Consider the following 22,510-nt stretch of genomic DNA (forward strand, 5'->3'; position numbering starts at 1 on the left):
CCAGCTAAACCTCTCTTCTTTTACAATTCTATTGTATTCAAATGACAACTCTACATGATATGAGAAACGCTGCACACAGCATCTGTCTTTGCAAGCATTGTATTCCTGAAATGTTCTTTTAAAATAAAGTGAAATGGAGCAATCTTTCCACATTTTTTGCACTAATTGACCTTAAAGAAGTGACAATGGGTTGAAAAAGAGAGTAAAAAGAAAATATCTAACGTTTCATGTCAACTAGCTGCACTTTGATGTATCTGGTAATACTGATTATTTCAGTTTAGTCTGTTGAAAGTCTCGTTTGATGGGCCTTGGTAAACAGTTCTACATATTTGGATCGTTTTAGTGAAAGCATCACACAGATTTGGGATACTCTTTGTAATTTAATTGTTGTGTTTGTTACTAATCGTTATGTTCGATACCTAAATTCTGAGGTGTCCGTCGAGTTTTGTGCCTTCTATCATTTTGAATGAATGATTGTTTCCTCTTCCATAATTAAGTCCCATTCAGTCTGTAGAATGGGAACTACCCCTCTTCTGTTTAATCGTCCCGTTTTTCCAGTAGTTTTACCCAGCACACTCATATATAATGGTGTTATTTACCCATTATCGATGTGCATATAGACAATTGCATGCTAAAAATGTTATCCATAACATGTATCCCTACGTAACATGTAGTGAGGTAAAATGGATACCAAAAGGGTCTTCCAGTCCAAAAATGACTCAAAATCTTAATATGGGCTTGTGTATTTTCATTAATTATATTGTATGTTATACCTGTCTTGTTTTGACGCTTCCTGTACAAACGGAAGTGTTTTATTTTTAACTTTAGACAGTTAAAAAAAAGGGGGAAGAGAATTTGAAAAGGTAATAGAAGAGAAGGAGCTCACTGTTGTTTTTAAAACTTAAACTACATAAAAACAGCTCCTAGGTTAGAGGTAACAATGTGAGTTTAATTTTTATATAGCTACGTCCAGAAAGATTCAGATTTTAATGTCATGCACTTTGCATTCCTCACAAGTTTGCTTAGCTAGCTATAGTAACGTTAAATGTTTCAAATACGTTCATTTAATGGCTGAAAGTTTTTTTTAATTTATGGTTAAATGATATGGTAAAAATAAGTATAATATCTTGACGGTATTTGGGCTTTTTTTTCTGCCTGGCTGTGTAATTGTTTTTTTAAACATCGAGATATAACGCTGGAGGCTGGTCACTAAATAATGACCGAGTGAGTGCTCGCGTTCAGCATAGAGGATCTTTGTCCTCGGGCATGCACCAGTAGGAAGGCGCCTTTCGACAGAAGGCAGCAGAAGTGCGCACTCGGCTCGGCGACTGGTCGGTGGAATAACAGCGGACCCTCCATGGACAGGACGGCCGTGGTGAAGGTCGGGGCCGCGGCCAGCGCCAGCGTCTGTGCCCTGTTCGGCGGCGTGGTTCTGGCCCAGTACATCGTGGCCAAGAAGAAGAGAGCGGGCAAGAAAACCCGGATCATAGAAATGGTGAGTAACTATACACTCGTGCTACGTCAAGACGACCAGGGGAGATGAGATAAGAAACAGGAAGTAGGGAAGCTGTACCTTCAGAATAAAAGCGCGCAGCCTTTGTTACTTAACGTGTCTTCTTGAGAGGCTGAGATGCTTAACACGTTAGGAACACTTTCAATTTTAACCAAAGGCGCATTATACAGTAATAGTAATGTATACTGGGGCATTCTAAACTTTTCTCATACTTTTTTCATGTTATTAAATATTGTGCTGTGATGTAGGCTTTGGTTGTATCAGAAATCGAATTGTAGTATATACATACACAAGTTGTTAAAAATGGGATCTAAAAAGAGAGAAGAGAAAGGAAAGCATCAAATACATTGGTATTGCGGTTTTTTGTTAGCTGTATTTCTACCCATGCAACACCCACAGCACATTGCAGCACGTGTTCGCCGCTACTCTGAAAATAATCTCCGGAAATACGAGTAAATACGACTGTAGTGGCGTTGTATGATGCTCTGCGCATGCGCGGGTGTTCTTTAAAGCAGCAGCTGTGTTTAGAGGTCACCAGTTTGGTCTTCTCCAGCAGAAAGAGCAGCAGCAGCAGCAGCGTCTCTGTCCAGACAGTTGTGACAGCCGAGGCTCTGTGTTAGGGACTGGGGACAGTCTGTCCTCGTCCTGGACTCAGGCCCGTGCTGCTGCTGCTGAACAGGCAGCATGGAGGTTATGTAAGCTGCAGCAGCACAAGCAACACACTCAGTCCAGCTTTCTAACCTGTCCGACCGGAAGCAGCCTTCTGCACGAGCCTCAAGCGCCCATGTTGTGCATAATAATTGTATTAAGAGGATATACCAGAATCGGTTTACATGGTTTCATTTTCAGATGTTGAACAGCTCACCAAGAGACTGAAGGCAGGGGGCACTCAGAAACCGGATCTCACTCAAAACACCATGGATAGTTTGTTTTTCCAAGTTTGTATGTGTGTGGAAGCACCAGAGACACAAAATAACAACCCAAATCCTAGATTTCGTTCATAATTAGGGCACTTTAACACATTCACACAAATTGCGGACCAATAAAAAAATACTAGGAAAGTACCATATGTCAACATTTGTGTGATTCAAGTATAATTGTCAATAATAATAATATATATGTACAGTATATTTTTCTAAATACAGCACATCTCTTCGTTGTCCTTTTGTATGTCATCTGACATTTTTGTTAGCTTTTAGAAACATTTCTACATGCATTTGTAGATGTATATTTATTTACATTTCTCTGTATGGGTGGAAAATCAACTTAATGCTTACCTTAAATTAGGGCTGCACAATTAATTGCAATGTTATTGAAATTGCAATATGTACAAGTGCAAAATCCAAATTGCTGAGGGGCGCAATATTTGTTAAAGGCAAAATATTGTAAAATAAAGTAATGTGGTGCTGCAGAGACAAACCGGCCTACAACTCATCCTCCAGACTACAGAAAACACCTTGGTTTGGTACAGATCCTCGCTAAAATCCCACTTCAATAATCTAACCCTTGTGTTGTTTTTCCATCATAATTGAAAATTAACACTTTTGTTGATTTCTTTTTATGGATGTTTTCAACTTTTTGTAAAATTTTTGTCCCTTCTCTCAAAACTTTTGACCCTTTTTTTTTGAATGTTTGTCACTTGTTTCTGAAGTTTTCAATGCTACAAAACAACCAACTTTAGTTTTATAGTTATTTATTTTTGGAATTTATGGTCAATAAACCTCATTTATAGGAAATTATACCTAATGTCTGAGTTAGAAAAGCAGAAATTAGAAATTATTGAGACTAAAACTAAAGTAATGGATGTTGATGATAATCACTGACTGGAATATGTCAACTTTTACTCAATACTATGAGGGTTAAAAAAATATATTTTTCAAAGAAAATGAGAATAATTACACAAAAGATCATTCCCCCAATATCGTGAATCATATTGCAATATCAGTCAAAATAATCACAATTAGATATTTTCCTAATATCGTGCAGACCGACTTTAAATTACTTACAAAATAACTTTATTTAAGTTAAATTATTATAAAATGGACTATTATTACAAAATGGACTATTACCATCAACATATGTACCCTTAAGGACTAATGTTAACAATTAATCGTGGTTAAACAAAGAAAAGCAATAAAGTAAAATAACTGTGATTATACAATGATTTAATATTTGTTACAGGACGTATAACCATTTGAATTCTCCACATGCATTTTATGGCTTATAGTAAATAAATAATGCATAGCGGCGTAAAAAAGGCAATTATTTAATGTATTTTAAACTTAAACACCATCACTCAAACGCCTATGTGAGGATATATGTAGTTAAATGGAGAAAAGCTGATTTAATACAAATCTGTATTTTTTTCACATGCATAGAAAGAAACCTAGTTTCTTATATGTGGTGCATGGATTAATAAACTTTTTATTTATTTTTTAATCCTGGGTTTAGGCAATAGAAGCTATTTAGACGTTTTGTTACAGGGCGTTTCTATGAACTGTAAATGTACTGGAACGTATAATGACTCATGTCTGAGTCATTTGACTCCACCTGTAGAGGGGCGTGTTTGTAGGCGCTGTCTACACACACAATAAACACTCTCAAAGCCTGCTTACCCTCAACTTCACCTGCCACTTTTCACATTTCATCATTTTACAGTCAGATTTCAAAGTGGCCACTGCAGCAGTCAAATGTTCTGGATGCAGACCTAACATTTAACATATATTTTAATGCTTGTAACTTCCCTGGCAGGTGACCTCCTCTCATTGGTCGTTGTAAGTGGGTGCTGTTATCAGCGCTGGCACGCAGCCTCTACAGCGTGAGGCCGCGTGTATATGCAGCCGTATTTGGTTTGCATGAAAGCAAACCGTATCCAACACAGGTTTGAAGATTCTGTGACCTTTGCCTGCTTTACATCTGGTTGTTTGCATCATTGTTTGGAAATTAGGATCTGACACTTTTAACTGCCAGTGTGTGAAATAGAAGTTGTGCCAAATATTAAAATAACCTGAGAGTTTACACGCTGTGACCTCTGATGGGAGGGTTGGAGATAGGACTTGAAACTGTGCCAGTTGTGGGGCATCTTGGAGTGGATTTCTGATTGTGTTGGTCCCACTATGTGTTGAGTTATATGTATGTGTTTTAACTGTGAGCGACTGGGTCAAACCATGAGCTGACATAGAACCAGGATAACCGATAAAGCGAGGCTCGACCTGGTCTGATCTGTGCACCCTGGCTAGCTGTTTCACCAAGGCCAGGCCAGCAGGGGGGAGCGACCCGGTCGGGTCTGGCTGAAGGAACCCAGAGAGGTGCGTGTTCACGGCTTTCCTTAACGGGCCGCAAGGTCGATGCCAGATTTCTGATTCACTGATGCTAAAATAGAGAATACGCATTTTGTATTCTTTACACAAAGTGAGGAGCAGCTTCATATGGAAGTGAGACAATGTGAAAGACATTATTTGTAAAAAAAAAGAAAAGAAGAGAATAGAAAACCACTAATCTACAATGCTAGAATGTGATGCGTACATATCCCTCTCTCTCACTCTGTCTCTCCCTCTCTCTCCCTCGTATACGTTAAATTATAAGTAAGTAACATTTACTACCACTACTACGCTCGCTTTTCAGGCAAAGTGTACAACAGTTTGTCTGTGGAAATAATTGAACTGAGTCCTTGAATGGTCTCATATAGAGCAGTGGTTTGTAAATGTGGTGGCAGTAGCTCTGTCGGTAGGGAGTTGGGTTAGGAACCGGAGGGTCGTTGGTTCAAGTCCCCGTAAGGACTAAATTACGGAGTGGTGGTTTGGTAGCTGGAGAGATGCCACTTCACCACCTGGGCACTGCCAGGTGCCCTTGAGCAAGGCCCTGTACCCCCCCTCCTCTTAACTGCTCAGGGTGCTGGCCCAGCTGGCAGCCCACTCACTCTAACATTTCTCCGTTTGTGCATGATTAAGTTCTGAGCATGTGTGTGTGTGTGTATATTTCAGGCCTGTGTGTAGTGATTACTAAAAGGCTGTATGTTGTAATTACCCCCATGGGGATCAATAAACAGTATAAATAAATTGTAATATTTTTAGATATATCTTTCAGTCAATCCGCTAATGCCACGCTTTTCTTTTCTTTTTTTTAATACAGAGGCAGAGTTTCCTTCTTTACATTTTATATGCTTTGAGGACCTATTAATGGACATAGAAATAAAAAAACATTGGGCTCTAGATAAGAAAGTGATATATTTAATGCCCTCTGTAAACATGACTGTACACAGTGTGTTCATCATCTCCCCCCCCCCCTGCAAAATATAAGGTCAAAATCCATTGAGGTGTCCTCTCCCTGTTGATTTATGAATGCACAGTATGTTCAGTTGCCTCAACTATATAGTTACTTTTATTGTACAATTATAAAAACCAATAGTAACTGTTCAATCCTCCCAAATTCTTGTCCCAGTTCAGTGCACAGAACACACAAACAAAGTGCAGATAGAAGAGGAACATACAGTGTACTTTGTTAAATAATATTAAAAGAAATAAATTAACTAAAATAGTTAAAGGTGTATTTGTGCCCAACCAGTCTACCTTTTGTTAAAACCACTAACGCGTGTACAGTACTTTATATATCGTCCTTCATCACTGACCTCATTTAAATCTGCCTTTATCTTTTTTAACAACTACCGTAATATATTCACCAAACTTTCAACAACAAGCTGTTTTCATACAGCCTCATAACAATGATTGTCACATGAATAATTATAAAATTTAATGATCAACTTTAAATAATAACAGTCCTTTATTATTACTTTTTTGTCATTGTGTTTTTGTTCAAAGGACTTTAAGTTTTTATACCTTAAGTTTGTATTTTTATACGTTTTACTTATCAGAACTTTAATATATCTTGATGTCCCTCTGATCTGTTGTGACAATAAATAAAATTGTTGTCATATTATTTTAGTGAGTACTCACAAATAACTAATTTTAGGGAGGGAAATCTGTTTTGTTACGCGTTTCTGGATATTTGTTTTTGAAATATAGAGTATATCGGCCGATAAGATGTGTGTTTCACCCTGTTGGCCTCTGGGGGGCAGAACAGAGCTACGCCTAAACTGCAAGTCTGGGGTTTACTTTGAAAAAAAAGTTTTATATGTTTCTGCCTTTTAGAAATCAGCACAGCTATATCACTGTCTTTACTAAATGGCTGTATTTTCATTTGTACAGTAGTTTCTATAATAGGATCCAATAGGATCAGGATGATACCTGTGCAGGTACTGGTTGCGTGTCATATGTTACCCAGAAAGCCTTGACGCTTTCTCCCAGAGGTTTAGAAGCAGGGAGTGAATCTGTAGAATGAGCCTCGGTTTTTGAGTTTCCAGGAACCTTAGAGGGGATCCTTGGCAGAGCCAGACAACCACCCTGCTGCCCTGTTGAAGGATGTGTGTGTTACTTTGTTTCACACACATACTCTACAATCAAATCACATTAAAGCAAGGGTGTAAGTTTTGTTTTGACATTGGGTGGGGACACATAATAATGTGTCATTTGGGAGCATCAAACACTTGATTTCCTGCATTCTGGTTGGGGTTAGGGTTACTGGTGATGGACCGTTAATGGTGCAATGGTCTTTATTTATGTAAAGGAAATCCTTCTTGTCCTTTTATTGTTTGAAACTTTCGGCATATTCAAGACATCACATATGTTTCGGGATGTATTTTTTTTTTATCACTCATGTAGATATCAACAAAGAATCTGTTGGAGAACGACACGTTGGTAAAGACATAAGCTCCAAAGTTTGAATCTATAAAAACCCATAATCACATATTTATTTTTCACCCTCCTTTTAACCCCTTTATGTTTCAAAGTAGACCCAGTCATTGGTCTGACTGTCCTGAACGGTTACTTTTTAGACTTTTTCGTGGAGTGAGTTTTCATTTTAAGGGGAACAAATCTACCTTTTGACGGGGACCATCAAATTGGAAGAAAAGAAAACCTAAACCTACGCATTGAAGAAATATAAAACACATGTAAAGGTGTGGTAGAAACCAGTTATACAGGTGTATACACTACTACACCCAAAGGGCACTGCAGCTGATGTTGACTTTTGATTAATAAGTTTTTAAATGAAAAAAGAAAAGAACTCAGTGCTGGTTGGTTTCCCTGAGCAGTCACAGAAGAAGAAATTTATCTTCTATTTTAGAAAGATGATTAGGGTAAATAAACGTTATTGGCCACAAAACTGTCATGTGCAATTAAAACGTAAGTCAAGTTTTACCACAAGCTCTCATCTCAGCACGGTATCTTGAATTTGAACATGTATCATATTTTGGATTATAGGAATTTGTTATCGTCAGTCTAATCCATCAGTAGTATTGGCATTTCTTAAGTCAGCAACCAACAAGAAGAGAGTCCTAGATAGTGGTGTATTTGAGGGAATTGCAACGTATATAAATAGTTTTTGGGGAAGAATAACCTGAACCCCGAGCGGGCCAGCCTCTTCCTGCAGTAAGCAACCATGGCTGTATAATAAGAATGGACAGCGTTGGATGGAGATGTCAGAGCCGGCTCCACTAACTTGAATGGGGATAAAATGACTTAATCGTGCTGCTTTTCTAGACTTTCCAAATGTTATTGGACCGAATGGATCAACTTCTGAGTCATTTTGCTGGGGTAGTGACACTTAAAGAAATGTATTGAATGACTTACAGCTGTCTATTTCAGCATGAAGGTTTATGGGAAAAAGTCCTTTTGGACCCGAGGGCGTCAGGTGACAAGTTGGGATTCCACTGTTTGGCCACTATGTTCACTTTGCTAGAAAGCCTGGGGCACTTCCTGGGGGGGGTCTCCCTGTGACCAAGGCTTCTGTCAGTGGCGTTATCAGAAGCAACAGATGGCGGTCATCATGACAAGCAGAGCGGTTTTTAGTGTACTGTGGGGGCAACGGGGAACTGACGAAGCCCCGTGATGCAAAGCAGGCACTGTCTCGTACATTAAGAGTTCTCAGTCTTAACATCTCACCATGTTCACAGAAAACTACTGAGGATTGGGTTCATGTCTGGATGCAGCTTGGAGGCATTCATGTACCTAAACTCAGAGGAACGCCCACTTTCAAGATGGTTATTGTTTGGACAGGTGAGGAGGAAAAACAAGAAAAAATGCATTAGCAGCAAACTTCTTGTTGAAGTAAAAAGTCATAGTAAAAGTTGCAGTAGGTGGAGGAAGATCAGGAGTAGTGGGAACATTTGTATAGAAGATGAGAAAATAGTCTGTAGTATCAACAGCAGCAGTAACATCAGCAGTACATGTTTTAGTGACAGAGCAGTAGAAATGGTAAGACTAGTAGAACAACAAGTAGCGGTGGCATTAATCAAAAATAGAGTAGCAGTAGTAGTGAAGGGGTGTTGGGAGCAGAAGATGCAGTACTACCAGTATGAGTACAGTTGTTTGTCAAAGGTGTATCCCATGACAACAACAGTCCTGGGATCAGTACTCTACATGCACCAACACCTGTTAAGGTGAGGCTTAGGAGCAGCACCCAGGCTAGTGTGGTCACCTGCTAAACCGAATGAATGTAACTCAATTACTTAATGACAGTGGACTTCGTTTTAATTTGGTCTTTAAGCTATTCTGTGTGTATTTTATATATATATACACACACAGTGGCTTGAATAAGTTTACACACCCAGGCTAAAGTTGATTATAAAGAGGAATAAAAAAACATCTTTTGGAAAGTGATCTTAATGCCTTAATTAAAATAAATTCGGAAAGTACAACCTTTTGAGGACACCAGTTGTCTTTGTGAATGAATAATGTGTTGTAAATAAATAAATGTTCTTCCTTAAAATACAGAGGGCATAAGTATACACCCCCCATGTTAGATTCTCCTAGAGGCAGGCAGGTTTTTAAAGTTATTTCATGGATCAGGATACTATGTATCCTGATTAAGTTCGCTTGGCCTATAGAATTAAAATACCCCCTCCCCCCCACCAGCTATTAACCTAACTGAAATAAAACCATGCCAATCTCTATGTATGGTGAAGGGTATGTGATGATATTGTGATGGGGGGGGGGGCTATTGTAATTCAAAAGGCTAAGGGAACTTTATCAGGATCATAGTATCCTGGTTCAGTTAAATAACTGGCCTTTAATAATAAAAAACCTGCCTGCCTCTATGGGAACTTGATATAGGGCGTGTATACCTACCCCCTGTATGCAAAGGAAGAACATTTATATATTTACAATACAATTCTACTTTTCCACACACATGAGGAAAACCCTGACAGGGTCTCGGCACTATGTCTTGATGACCTTTGACCCCAACAGGCCAAGGCTGGGTCCCAGCAGCTTGGACCTTTCTGTAACCTTTGCTCAGGCTCGTGTACATCAGGTGGGATTTCAAAAATAGTGCTCGGAGAACGCTGTACAGGCAACTTGGCAGCTGTTGGAAAAGTCTATCGGACTGATAGCATTTTCTGTTTGAGTGGCAGCTCGCAAAATAAACTTCAAACAAGGAATGGACTGATACTGTTTATTTCATGGCCGATATCAATCCCGATTATTAGTAGTTACTGAAACGGATAAACGATATTTGGAAGCGATTTACTTTGAAAATAAAAAATTAACATGTTTGCATGTTGTAAACAACAGAACACAAAACTGTGTTTAAATGCTAAGCAATTATTTAATAAATTAGAAACAGTCAACACAGTAAAAGATCTGAAGTCTGATAGTGTTGTGGGCGGGACATAAACCCTCATGTTGTCCTCGGGTCAGATTTTTCTATATCAATGTTCTTTTTAACTACCCAACTGTAATTACCCAAAATAACAGGATTGAACGCTCTTTGCCAAGTACAAATCTCTACTTTCATTAATTTTGGGGAGTCTTATTCAATTTCACAGCATTTGAAAAACAAATTGAAGTGGTTTTGAAATAGTATTGAGTAAAAGTTGACATATTCCAGTCTGTGATTATTATCAACATCCATTCCTTTAATTTTAGTCTCAATAATTCCTAATTTCTGCTTTTCTAACTCTAACATTACGAATAATTTCCTATAAAGAGGTTTATTGACCAAAAATTCCAACAAAAACTGTAACACTAAAGTTAATAAGTTAATGTTATGTAGTGTTAAAACATCAATAGTGTTGAAACGATTGACAGAAACGTAAGAAAAAGTTAAAAACATCGATTAAAAAGTGTCAACAAAAGGTTGATTTTCAATTTTAAGGGAAGACACCACAAGGGTTAAGTCAGACTCAGTGGTGAGTGAAACCTCGGCAGAGGGACAGAGACAGCTGTAGCCAAACCAAATTGAACACTTTTAAATAAATTAACTTTATCAGTTATCAGGCAAATAACACGCCAACACAGATCATCTACAGACTGCCAGACAATCGGCCAGGGAAGATAATTGGTCTGTCTCTAATTCAAACGAAGCCTTATGTAAAGCTTTTAGAAAACATTTCTGATATCTCCACCCAGACTTGATGTCACATTCCAGACTCATTGCCCAATTCTCACTAAACAACCTTCTTATCCTCGAGCCTCCTTACCATGAGCTCTGGGGTTGGGGCAGAATTCAATGTGCCGTGAACTCTTTGATAAGGTTTAGCTTGCAGAAGATAATGCTACATTTATTGCACTACAAGCTGCTGAAAGATAACTAGGAGGTTAAGGTTCAAAGTGAATACCCAAATGTTTTCGTAAGTCTGATTTGAATCGGAGGGGACGTGACTCTAAAGCTTCTCGCGATTCTCGTTTAGGGCTGAGAACCGGACTTAGATTATTTTTAGGCACCGACCGATTTGCCCCCATAGTATTGAGTGTTGAATAATGCCTCGTCGGTCACTGCCAAACTTCAACACCCAAGAAGTAAGTATCATCAGCTTCAGCCAACAAGCATGCTTCTACCTTGATCTAATAATGCTGTGATTGGCTGTCTTCATGTCGTAGAGGCTGGCAGGAAAAACTCGACGTTTTGCCCAGTGTCGGGGCTCACATAGGCTGTTGTATTTTAGAAGGCTTGACTAAAATGTGCGTAAAAAAATAAACAAAATAAATTACACCTTCATTTTGTGGTGTCATGTACTCAGAAAATCACTTTACTGTAATACAGCCTGTAAAACCAGGGACACATCACGATATTACGATTAATCTAAGACAATAAATCTAAGACGATATCTAGCCTCATATCACAGTATAGATTTATACTGATATATCGCCAATCTCTACTCGATACTTTAGAGGCAATTCGGTCGCTGCATGAAAAGTACTGAATTCGGTACCCAGCCCTACCTACGTCCAAGGGGGGGTAGTTCCAAAGCCCAGGTGCCCTGATGGAGATGCATGGTCACCTCTGGTTTTGAGCCTTGACTTGAGAACGGTTAAAAATGGCCCGGCACCAGGATCTAAAGCTGTGAACAGGCTCGTACAGTATGGGGTCAGCATTCCTGTCATATAGTCCGGGGCTAGACCCTGACAAGCTTCAAATGTGATCAGTCAAATCCTAAAACCGGTTCTAAAAAGGAGAGGGAGCCAGTGAAGTAAGTGTGTGTGTGTGTGGGTGTGGGGGTGTGTGTGTGTGTGGGGGTGTGTATGTGGGGGTGTGTGTGTGTGTGTGTGTGGGGGTGTGTATGTGGGGACCACAAACTGTGAACACAGTATACTTATGGGGTCCTGACATATTTGTGGGGACAAAAATGCTGGTCCCCTTAACGTTAAAGGGCTTCTTGAGGAATAAGACTTGGTTTTAGGGTTAGAGTTAGGTTATGGTTAGGGTAAGGGATAAGGTTAGGCGTTTAGGTTTGATGGTTAAGGTTAGGGTTAGGGGCTAGGGAATGCATTATATCAATGACTGGTCCCCACAAAGATAGCCAGACACGACTGTGTGTGTGTGTCTCTTTCTCTCTCTCTATTGGCTGTGTGCTGGTCATGTGACTGACCAGAGTAAGACCCAGCAGCCTGACGGTCGCACTGAACCTTGACCCTCGTGACCTGCTGTCCGCCATCATGTTATTTTCTGCATATGTGTGGTTTTTTTTTTTTTTAGGTGGGAGGGGGGGGGGGGGGGGGGGGGGGGGGGGGGGGGGGGGGTTAAAATGTGTGAACTCAGCAGTAGTAGTACTTAAGCGAGTCTACCCTCTGATTGATTTAAAAGGTTTCTTTTTCAAAGGTCACATAACTGAACTTTTCTTCCACTGTCTGGCCCAATTCCACGTCTTTTTATACTTACGTGTGTGTGTGTGTGAGTGAGTGTTTAGTGTGTTGATGGATAAACTAAAATTGTCATGTGTGTTTGAGCTTCTGAGTACACAGTGGGAGGGGTTATGTTGTGTAATACATTTAGGGTGACGCCCCCTCCCTCCCTGACTGTGGCTGTAGATATAAAAGCCCCCTGCAGCCACTCAACCTTTTCCTCACTCTTGTTTAAGCTCACACACCAGCCCCGCGGTAAGTTAGTGTGTGTGGATGTGTTTTTATGGGAGTGGTCATACTCCAGGCTGTAGCCATTTTTGTTTCATAGTAACTGTAAAAAAAGGAAAAAAAAGAAATCCTCCTCGCCTTCTGTTATTGGGATGCTTTGACCTCTGACCTTTGACCTCTGTATTTGCTGCTTGTAATGGAGGCTTTTTCCCAACTTTGTACTGCTGGTAGATTGTGATGTAGCAACCTGTCCTCGCTAAAATGAAGGTCTATTAGGAAAGGAATGTGATGCGGCACATCTGTCAGTATCACAGCTAGTGTCTTTACAGTACAGTTGGTTTTAATTATTGATAGTGAAGCAGTGTTTTATGTTTTTTTTATGTTTCAAAAGGAAGTTTGAATTTCACTGCCCTAAGGGCAAAACTCTTTTTGCCTTTCATCTCTGTTCCTAGACTGCAGGCTTTTTGACCCCGTGCAGCACAGCATGTTTCTAATGTCCCTGTGGCATCCCTTTTAAACCCTGTCAAAATGGAGGGCTGTCGGTCCCAGAATGGGACTATGTTCTTCTGCAACAATGAAGTTCGGGAAGTTTTTTTGGCTATTTGCACGCTGAGATAAGTGTGTCTGTCTGTTTGTGAGTGATATGCTCATGAGAGAGGAGACTGGAAGACCTACATACGTTTTTATTTTCGTCCTGTGTTGTGGCGCATCTTGTTTCTGCAGGATCAGAGTGCTTTACGAGGTGCTACAAGTTCTGATGTTGATTATGTAACGTGTGTGTGTGTGTGTGTGTGTGTGTGTGTGTGTGTGTGTGTGTGTGTGTGTGTGTGTGTGTGTGTGTGTGTGTGTGTGTGTGTGTGTGTGTGTGTGTGTGTGTGTGTGTGTGTGTGTGTGTGTGTGTGTGTGTGTGTGTGTGTGTGTGTGTGTGTGTGTGTGTGTGTGTGTGTGTTTAGTTATTTCAGTTATTCAGCAGAGTGTGCATCTACTATATGCACAGCTGGTGTGTTGCCCCTGCCACACCTGTCAACTCTGTTACATCAGAAAGAGCTTTTAAGCTTTTATATATTCATATCTGTTGATACATTTATGTATGTATTGATACTTAAGATTGATAGGCATCTGTCACTCTTAAAAAAGAAATTCATCATAAGCAACATGACAAACAACAAAATAAAATCAACCAGCACTTCTGCATTTCCACCTATTATAACTTCATTCTGGCTTTTGTGAAATATTAGTGTCTGCATTTGAGAATGAGATGATATTCCTCTTCTGCAGCGCTGTGGAGGAAGGTCTGGCTATGCTAGACTGAGTTAGTCCTGATCAAATATCTTCCACGGTGTGTTTTCTTTCTGTCTACGCTAGAGGGCTGTTTCAACATCGAGCTATACCAACTTCTCTCCCTCCAGATGCCTCAGTTTGAGAAGTCGACGGTCCACATGAGAGACCCTGAGAGGGTGGAGCAGATCATCTGTGGCCTCATCAAAGGAGGAGCTTCCAAACTACAGGTAGAACATCACGTCCTGAAGGCACTCCATCAATTCAGTGTGTTGGTGACACAGCGCCACCTAGTGGTACTTAAGATACAGAGCCCTAGCAACTGGGTCTACTTCTAACGGAGGTCCAGTGCTTGAAAGGCTCCTCTAATTATTATTTCTTCACGTTTGGATTATTGCAATGTGCTGTACACTTGCTCTTTATTGGCCACCAATAGGTTTTAGAGTGCATTTTAAAATCCTAATCACTACTTCTAAAGCCTTGCATGGTCGAGCTCCCTCTTGCATCCAGGATCTATTGCACGCACACACTCCTGGTCGCTCTCTGAGGTCTTCAGGCCAAACCCTTTTAACTGTCCCCAGAACACGTCAACCAGAGGTGATCAAGCCTTATCTTCTCTCCCTTTAGCCTTGAGAGCCTTGGATTCTGTGGAAACTTTAAAAAAAATAATAATAATAAATAAAGTTTACTTACTTACTCATTAATTTCTGAAGCCCATTACCTGGAAAAGGTAGACTTACTTTCTAGAGACAAACACGGAATTTGCTTCTTAGTGTTTTTCACATTTCATGCAGCCTTTTCAGATGCAGCAGCAGTGACAGTCCAACATACGGCCCTTCTTTAGCTGTAATAAAGTACTGTATATGGTGTGTGTGTGTGTGTGTGTGTGTGCGCTCATATGGGTTATTGTTTCTTTCAGTGTTTGTTTAAGGGTCCAATGTGTGTGATTCATGTATTCAGAGCTGCTACGATTAATCGCTTAGTTAGTTATTTCCAGTCATTTTGATACTTGCTTTTAAGTATGTGTTTATGAAAAAAAGTAAAAATTCTCAGATTCCAACTTGTTAATAAACGAGTACATTGTCCAGTTTCTTCACTCCTCTTTGACAGTGTCTTTGAGTTCTGGACAAAACGAGACATCTTGTAAAACGCTAATTGACACCATTTCTGACGTTTCTGACCAGTGTAATGTAAATGTATCCTCTGGTTGTGGTAATCTAAATGTTCCTGGCTCTGTTGCAGATCATCACAGACTTCGACATGACGTTAAGCAAGTTCGCTATCAACGGCAAACGCTGTCCGTCGTGTCACTGTAAGTACAACAAGAACACCACCTGGAACGTGGCTTTAGTGTCACCACGTTTATTTCTCAAACCCCATTTCTTTGTCAATCTTAGTTCCATGTGGTTTTTCTTGGCCGTCTGAAAGCGATCATAACTGCTTCATAACGGTGTCATTCTCCTTCTCTGTTCAGATATCATTGAGAACTGCAGACTGGTGTCAGAGGACTGCAGAGCGAAGCTGCTGCAGCTCAAGAATAAATACTATCCCATCGAGATCGACCCTCATCTCACCATGGAGGAGAAGTACCCATTCATGGTGGAGTGGTAGGACACATGCACACAAACCTACACACATGTAACACAACACACACACACACACACACACACACACACAGACACACACACACACACACACACACACACACACATTTGTGCTTGGTCTCACAAGTTACAACGAGAAGAATATCCTTTTTTGCAGAGGTACACACGATGTAACTAAAGTGTGTGTGTGTGTGTGTGTGTGTGTGTGTGTGTGTGTGTGTGTGTGTGTGTGTGTGTGTGTGTGTGTGTGTGTGTGTGTGTGTGTGTGTGTGTGTGTGTGTGTGTGTGTGTGTGTGTGTGTGTGTGTGTGTGTGTGTTTTTGTGTGTGTTTTTGTGTGTGTGTGTTTTTGTGTGTGTGTGCAGGTATTTCAAGTCTCACACACTGCTTGTGGAGCAGCGGATAGAGAAAGACAAACTGGCAGATTTGGTGCGAGAGTCTGACGCTGCACTCAGGTACTTGCTCCTCAACGCTCGCCTGGACTCTCTGAACACTTCAGGGTTACTGTTGCATTATGGGTCAGCCGTTGGTCTTTCTAGTCTTATCTCTTCTTCTTAAAGGCTCACAACTGAGTGAGAAGGTCTAGGCTCAGTGGATCCTCAGGGCTGATTTTAATATTTGTTTGTAAATGTAATGTTGGTTAAAAATAAATGAACTTTTCTTTATGTGCACTTACTGTTTTATATTAATAAACAAAAGGCTAATTTTTAAAGGGACTGTTCACCCCAAAATCAGAGGGTCCGGGATTCTTGGCGGTCCTCAGAGTCAATGCCAATCCTGTTAATTTTTTAAGTCTTTTCAACAGTTAAAAAGTCTTAACATGGTTCTAACATATTGTTATCAAATATAATAAATCCCTACTGTATTAAGGCCACCCACATAGTAGTAAATATATACATATACATACAATACATAGTAGATTTAGATTAGCATAGTAGATAGATTAATCCTAAGGATTTACTGTGCCACACGTACCGGTATGTTTAACGTTAAAACATGATTTATAAAATCATGCTAACAATATTAGGCCAATATTGTTTTAATAGCTTAGAATTCTATGCGACAAAAAGTATGTGTAGAAGTTTTAGGCTGCCCTACATGTTATTTTGGGCCCAGTTTAATAAGAAACTGAATACAGTTAATGGAACAGGGGTCCCTGCTTGGGACCCTCACTTTTAGTTAAGGGGTCCTTGGCTTAAAAAACGTTGAAGACCCCTGATCTAGACAGATGAATAGCTATAGGTAAGATTTTGAAGTGAACTGTCCCTTTTAATTTAGAATAAAGTCCAAGAAAAGGCTTCAAATTGCAAAGCCCATGTTCAGAAGAGAGTAAAGTGGCAGATTGTAGCACACCTTGAAGTATAAACTATCTGTGACTCATTAAATTTCATTACAAAATGAAATAAAACCCCCCATATGACATCAGCTTTGCTATTAATGTCCCTGTTGATTTGCTTTGTGTCTGCCTGGTTTCAGGGAAGGCTATGAGCACTTCTTCGACCGCCTGCAGCAGCACAGTGTCCCCGTCTTCATCTTCTCAGCTGGCCTGGGCGACGTCCTGGAGGAAATCCTCCACCAGGCCGGAGTCTACCACCCCAACATCAAAGTCGTGTCCAACTTCATGGACTTTGACGAAAACGTGAGTCCCGCAGGAACAAAAGACTGAAACATCCGTTCTTCTGCTAGTGTTACAGCTCACCCTCAGCCAGGCCCAAACCGAATCGGCACAATTTTTGTTTTTAATTTTTTAGGAATTTAGCTGACTTTTGGTGAAGATGTTTTAATATTCAAATCTTTTTTTGTTTTGTTTTTAAAGTAACAAATCTGCAAAACTGTCCCTGTATAAACTAAAGACACAGTCTAGCTGTGTTCGAACCCGTACCCTATCATGGAAATAGTGCCCTTTGTAGTGTTTTAGTGGAGAATGTTCCACGGTTAATTTCATTCACTATATAGTCTACAATAAAATACCCACAATGCACTGCTAATTTGAGTGTACATATGATGTACCCTACATCTTACTCCTGTGTAATACAATGCAACGCAGTCCTGGTTTCCTGGCGGAGAAGTTAAAGTGAAAAACTAAACAGTGGTAGTGTAACACACCACATATTAGAGGTTTTATTATTCTTCTGAGGTTGTTTTAGGGATGTATTAGAAATAATTTAGTTCCAGTTTGTTTACATGATGCTGGGCCCGCCTCCTTCACACCTAAATAAATAAAACACATAAATGGCGCATCGGCTGACGCGACGATGTGTTTTCAGTGAGAGTCCGACTCTTCTCCTCTGCTCCACATCTCGCAGGGCGTCCTGAAGGGCTTCAAAGGCGAGCTGATCCACGTGTACAACAAACACGACGGCGCCCTGAGGAACACGGACTACTTCAAACAGGTGAAGGACTACTCCAACATCGTTCTAATGGGGGACTCGCTGGGGGACCTCAGCATGGCCGACGGCGCGCCCAACGTGGAGAACATCCTCAAGATTGGCTACCTCAACGACAAGGTACGGGCGGCCAAGACGCATGACCATCGATCCGAAAACAGACGGAAAATTTCCTTTAACCCTCCTGGTGTCCTCGGGTTAAATGACCCAGAAGAAAAATATAAAAGAATGTCGAAAAGAACAACAAAATCGTTGAAAGAATCGCAGCAAAAGTTAAAAAAATAACGGAAAAGCAACAAAAAATCTGGAAAAAAGTGACAAAAACATCAGGAAAAGCGACAAAAAAACTAATTGTAATTTTAAATTTTGACCCAGAAAAACAAAAGGTTGCACGGTCGACGGGGAAGACAACACAAGGGTTAAACGGATGGTTAATTGAGTTCACATTCTTAAAAATAATCCATAAACTGATGAGCTGTTCACGGAGGTATTGAATAGCAGTGATTTAAACTAATATGAGGTCGTTAAGTCACCGTGATGAAGGTTTCCTGTTGAGTTTCTCTGCTTCAGATCACATTTCTTTGGGTTTTGCACTTCTGCGTCTTGATGATATTGTTCATTGTCTATAGATAGAACAGATCTTTATTGTCATTGTTTTCCAACAGCAAAACACTGTATAGCAGCTCTCAATATGACACTTATATAATATAATAGTAAAATATAACAATCAAGATAAAGAAACACGATAAGGTGGCACTATATACATATTGTTATTATAAAACAGCCAAATTCTGCAACTTCCAGAAAGAGTCTGACACAACTTCAAGACTTTATGAGTGAATGCTGTGCAGTGAAAATCCTTCACTATGACTGTACATGGGACCTGGTTGATGGCTTTTAGACTTCAGAGCAAAAGCAGTTTGCATCCAAAATGAATTAAACCTGTCGGGTAAGTAAAGCAAATGAAAAAGCTAAATATTTCTGTCTGAAATGTTAGTTTGAAGTAATTGCAGAGATGATGATGTGTGCATACACAAGGCAGAAGGGCAGTGATGTTACATCATCCGCCATTCTGTTTTGATGGGAATATAGACCATTAAACAGCATGACATTTCCAGGGGAACCTTTTAACACAGTGTGAGTTTTGGACCATGATTTTAGCTGCAGTACCACAAACGCCCTGTAGATGCCGCTCGGTTACAAGAAGTACATCTGGAGAAGTACAGGAGCAGGAGACAGAAGTGTGGCCAACGTGGCATCTTGTAAATCCAACTCCGTCGGCAACAGCCACACAAATGTGGCTCGTTGGTCTAGGGGTATGATTCTCGCTTAGGGTGCGAGAGGTCCCGGGTTCAAATCCCGGACGAGCCCTCATTTTGCCCAAATTTAACCTTGACATGGGTCTGAAAGAAGAGCATCACTTCTGTTAATACCAACTATTTATTAAAGCATAGTTTACTTGTTGGTTTCTCTGGCCGGAAATTGAAAGATTACAGATTACATTGCATAACATCACTTTATAATTACTTTGCCAGTTTTCTTAGATAGTTCTTAAATAAAAGACCGCTCCAGATTGACATCCCATCTATCCAGCTTTTTTTCTCATTTTGCACTCATGCATCTTGATGAATTGACACATTCCCTCTTGTTTCACAGCCAAATTTTGCGAGTTCCAGGAAGAGTTTGAAACATTTTTAAAAGGGTTATTTGTGAATATTATGGGATGAAAATCCTTTACTCTGACTGTACACATGTCCTGGTTGATGGTTTTAAAATGAAGGCAAAAGAAGAAGTTTGCTTCCTAATAGGGCCGAACAATTTAGGAGGGGGGGGGAATCTAATTGCAATTTTTCTGCCAGATATTGCTATTACAATTTGATTTTAGAATCAATTGAATTTAGCTCATAGTTCAATATTCACTATGTATCAGATAAAACCTCTCATGGAGCATTATAACATGAAACCTCATCACAACTGCTCTGTATTCTTATGGAAGGATAGAACACAGATATGAAATACCAGCAATAAGCATAAGCATGGAACAATTATCACAAAAGCTAAAGTCATAATTAAAACCATTCGAATGAACACTTTGCTTTTTCCCTGCAAATTCTATAAATAATTACTTAATTTGACAGGCTATATATACACATATGTCATCCTTGGCTCAACCTCCAGTTTCCAGAGCCAAAAATTAGGAGAAATTAGTAAGTAAGTTAGTTCTCAAAGTGCACCTATGAAAGACTTAAGATTGCAAAGTACTGGTAGCATGATCCCCCACCATCAGAATGACAGAAACGTTCTCGAGGCCTCAGAATACTTACAAATTAGTTTTTGCAACATTCTTTTGACTTTTTTAAAGGGATACACACATTGGCCGAGGTATACTAATCAGACGTTATCTTTTAACTCATTGATTTTTTATGGGACTTTTACTGTGCTTGCTGCGTTGGAAGTGTCCGTAAACACAGCGAGTCTTCGTTCCCATTAACGCTGCTTGCTGTGGTGGTTGGGAGATTCATGACATGAGCTGTGAAGCTGCTGCTGACTGTTTTTCCTCCGGTCTCGCCCTGCAGGTGGAAGAGCTGCTGGACAAATATCTGGACTCTTACGACATCGTCCTGGTGAAGGACGAGACTCTGGAGGTGCCCAACGCCATCCTCCAGAAGGTCCTATAACTCCACGCTCAACCCCCCCCCCCCCACCCTAAGGTCCACTCCTCTCCTACCATCAGCGCCGATTCCAGCATTCGGACCTTTCAGACACCATCCTAAACCTTTGTCGATTGGTCCAACCCCTCCTCTAGCTCTGGATCCCTCACCCCCCACCCCCCACACCCCAATCTCGCTCTTGAAAAGCCTTTTTTCCCCAAGCCATCTCCTGAATGAACAGTTTTAAAAGTCCACACAGCAGCATCAGCCTGTCTCTGGTGTGTTTTGTCCATTTAAATTGTTTCTGATGTTCTCTCGAAGCTGTTTTATGATTAAAAAACAACAGAATAACCCAAAAGAGACGTAAAATCCCACAAACTATCACTCCATCTTTATATCTTGCACCTTGTGGTTGCCATTGTTGGATTATTTTTTTATAAGGTAATTATTGTATATCAGACAGCAGGCACCTACCGACCGACAGTGTTTTCTTTAAACTGTCCCAACGTGTCCGTCACCTGTCACCTCGGTTCCTCTGATTCGGTGCCACGGGTCAGACAAGGAAAAGGAGGCCGTGGTCACACATAAAACACCTGCATCCGCAAACGCTACGTCAGCGCTTTCGCGGGTCCTTAAAGTAATTCAGTGCATACAGGACCTCTGGAAAAATTTAACTCCTAGTCAAAATTACAATGTGTTGCACGGTGACGGGAGCAACATAATAACCAGTGTATTCGTTTTACGAGAAAAATGGATTCAGATTGTCAAGAAACTCAGATGATGAAAGAAAACGCACTTTAAATTCTGTGTACGGGGGAATCGGCCTTTACACGAACATATGTGGCAATAATTTTGATTTGTGGATTTAGGAACACAGAAAAGCCATGTTTACGTTAATGAAAGCTTTTTTTTTATTTAACCTAATGTGCTCATTTGGCATCATATCAACACATAGAAGAAGATGCATCTCTTTAATGTTGAAACATTCATGCCATTTTGAATCTGTGGGCTTCTCTGCGTAGCTGGCTCAACAATCAAGTGTTCTCCATGCCAGTGTTTAAGGTTAACCTAATTTCCCCTTGCGGGACTAATAAATAAAGTATAAAGAATTACACCAGTAAAAAAAAAAAACAGCCTTAAACCAAAGTAATGGGGGCTGCAAAATCACCAAATCATATTAAGTGTAGTTTAGTTTCAGTACCCAGAAGGCAACACACTGCTGTCCATGGCTCAATAAAACCCAGAAAGAGGACCTGTTTAATTTCATCACCCTTTAATTCTGAGATTAAAACTGAGCCGTACCTCTAACATGATTCTCATAGTTTTTTGGAAGGGGCATTCAAAGTTAAAACATCACTATCTCCCTTTATCTCAACATGTTGTGTTGAATGTTCTCTCTGACTTTTTGTTTTAAATGTGCTGCTACCTGCATGTTGCCTTTTCATATCGTAAAAGAAACGGGACTCTATATATATATATTCTCAATAAAATGGAGAAAAGTAATCTCATACTGTATATGTGGCCGTAATATATTTAAATGTTTATTGTTTTATTGCGTTTGGAGAGATCTCCAAACGTATAGACCGGTGTGTTGTATTTTTATAAGTAGATGGCTTTCTGTTTTTCTTTGATGGTATGATTTTAAGAAATACAATAAAATGTCATTTTGTGAGC

The 22,510-nt window shown here is 40.0% G+C and overlaps 1 protein-coding gene and 1 non-coding gene across 3 annotated transcripts; both read left to right on the top strand.

Moving 5' to 3' along the window:
- Positions 1-1,168: 1,168 nt before the first annotated feature.
- nt5c3a (5'-nucleotidase, cytosolic IIIA) lies at positions 1,169-21,785 on the top strand. 2 transcript variants are annotated; one of them, XM_034874517.1, is made up of 8 exons: positions 1,169-1,495; positions 14,328-14,426; positions 15,439-15,508; positions 15,671-15,803; positions 16,164-16,253; positions 17,275-17,437; positions 18,105-18,305; positions 20,762-21,785. In XM_034874517.1, exons 1-8 carry the CDS (start codon positions 1,358-1,360, stop codon positions 20,861-20,863), a joined length of 996 nt encoding a protein of 331 aa, XP_034730408.1. In that variant the 5' UTR covers positions 1,169-1,357; the 3' UTR covers positions 20,864-21,785. The 2 variants fall into 2 exon arrangements, with proteins under 2 accessions (XP_034730408.1, XP_034730410.1); XM_034874519.1 differs by lacking the exon at positions 1,169-1,495 and adding an exon at positions 12,892-12,945.
- On the top strand, positions 19,485-19,556 carry trnap-agg. The gene has a single exon. It is a non-coding gene; the product is annotated as a tRNA-Pro (tRNA).
- Positions 21,786-22,510: the final 725 nt, after the last annotated feature.

The sequence above is a fragment of the Etheostoma cragini genome, chromosome 6 (genome assembly GCF_013103735.1).
Source record: "Etheostoma cragini isolate CJK2018 chromosome 6, CSU_Ecrag_1.0, whole genome shotgun sequence".
In the NCBI taxonomy this organism is placed as follows: Eukaryota; Metazoa; Chordata; class Actinopteri; order Perciformes; family Percidae; genus Etheostoma; species Etheostoma cragini.

Bases quoted from the DNA above. Each gene is read 5' to 3' on its own strand.
- nt5c3a (XM_034874517.1), top strand. From the start codon at position 1,358: ATGGACAGGACGGCCGTGGTGAAGGTCGGGGCCGCGGCCAGCGCCAGC. The intron at 1,496-14,327 runs GTGAGTAACTAT...CTCTCCCTCCAG, and splicing joins AAACCCGGATCATAGAAATG to ATGCCTCAGTTTGAGAAGTC. The intron at 16,254-17,274 runs GTACTTGCTCCT...GCCTGGTTTCAG, and splicing joins GAGTCTGACGCTGCACTCAG to GGAAGGCTATGAGCACTTCT.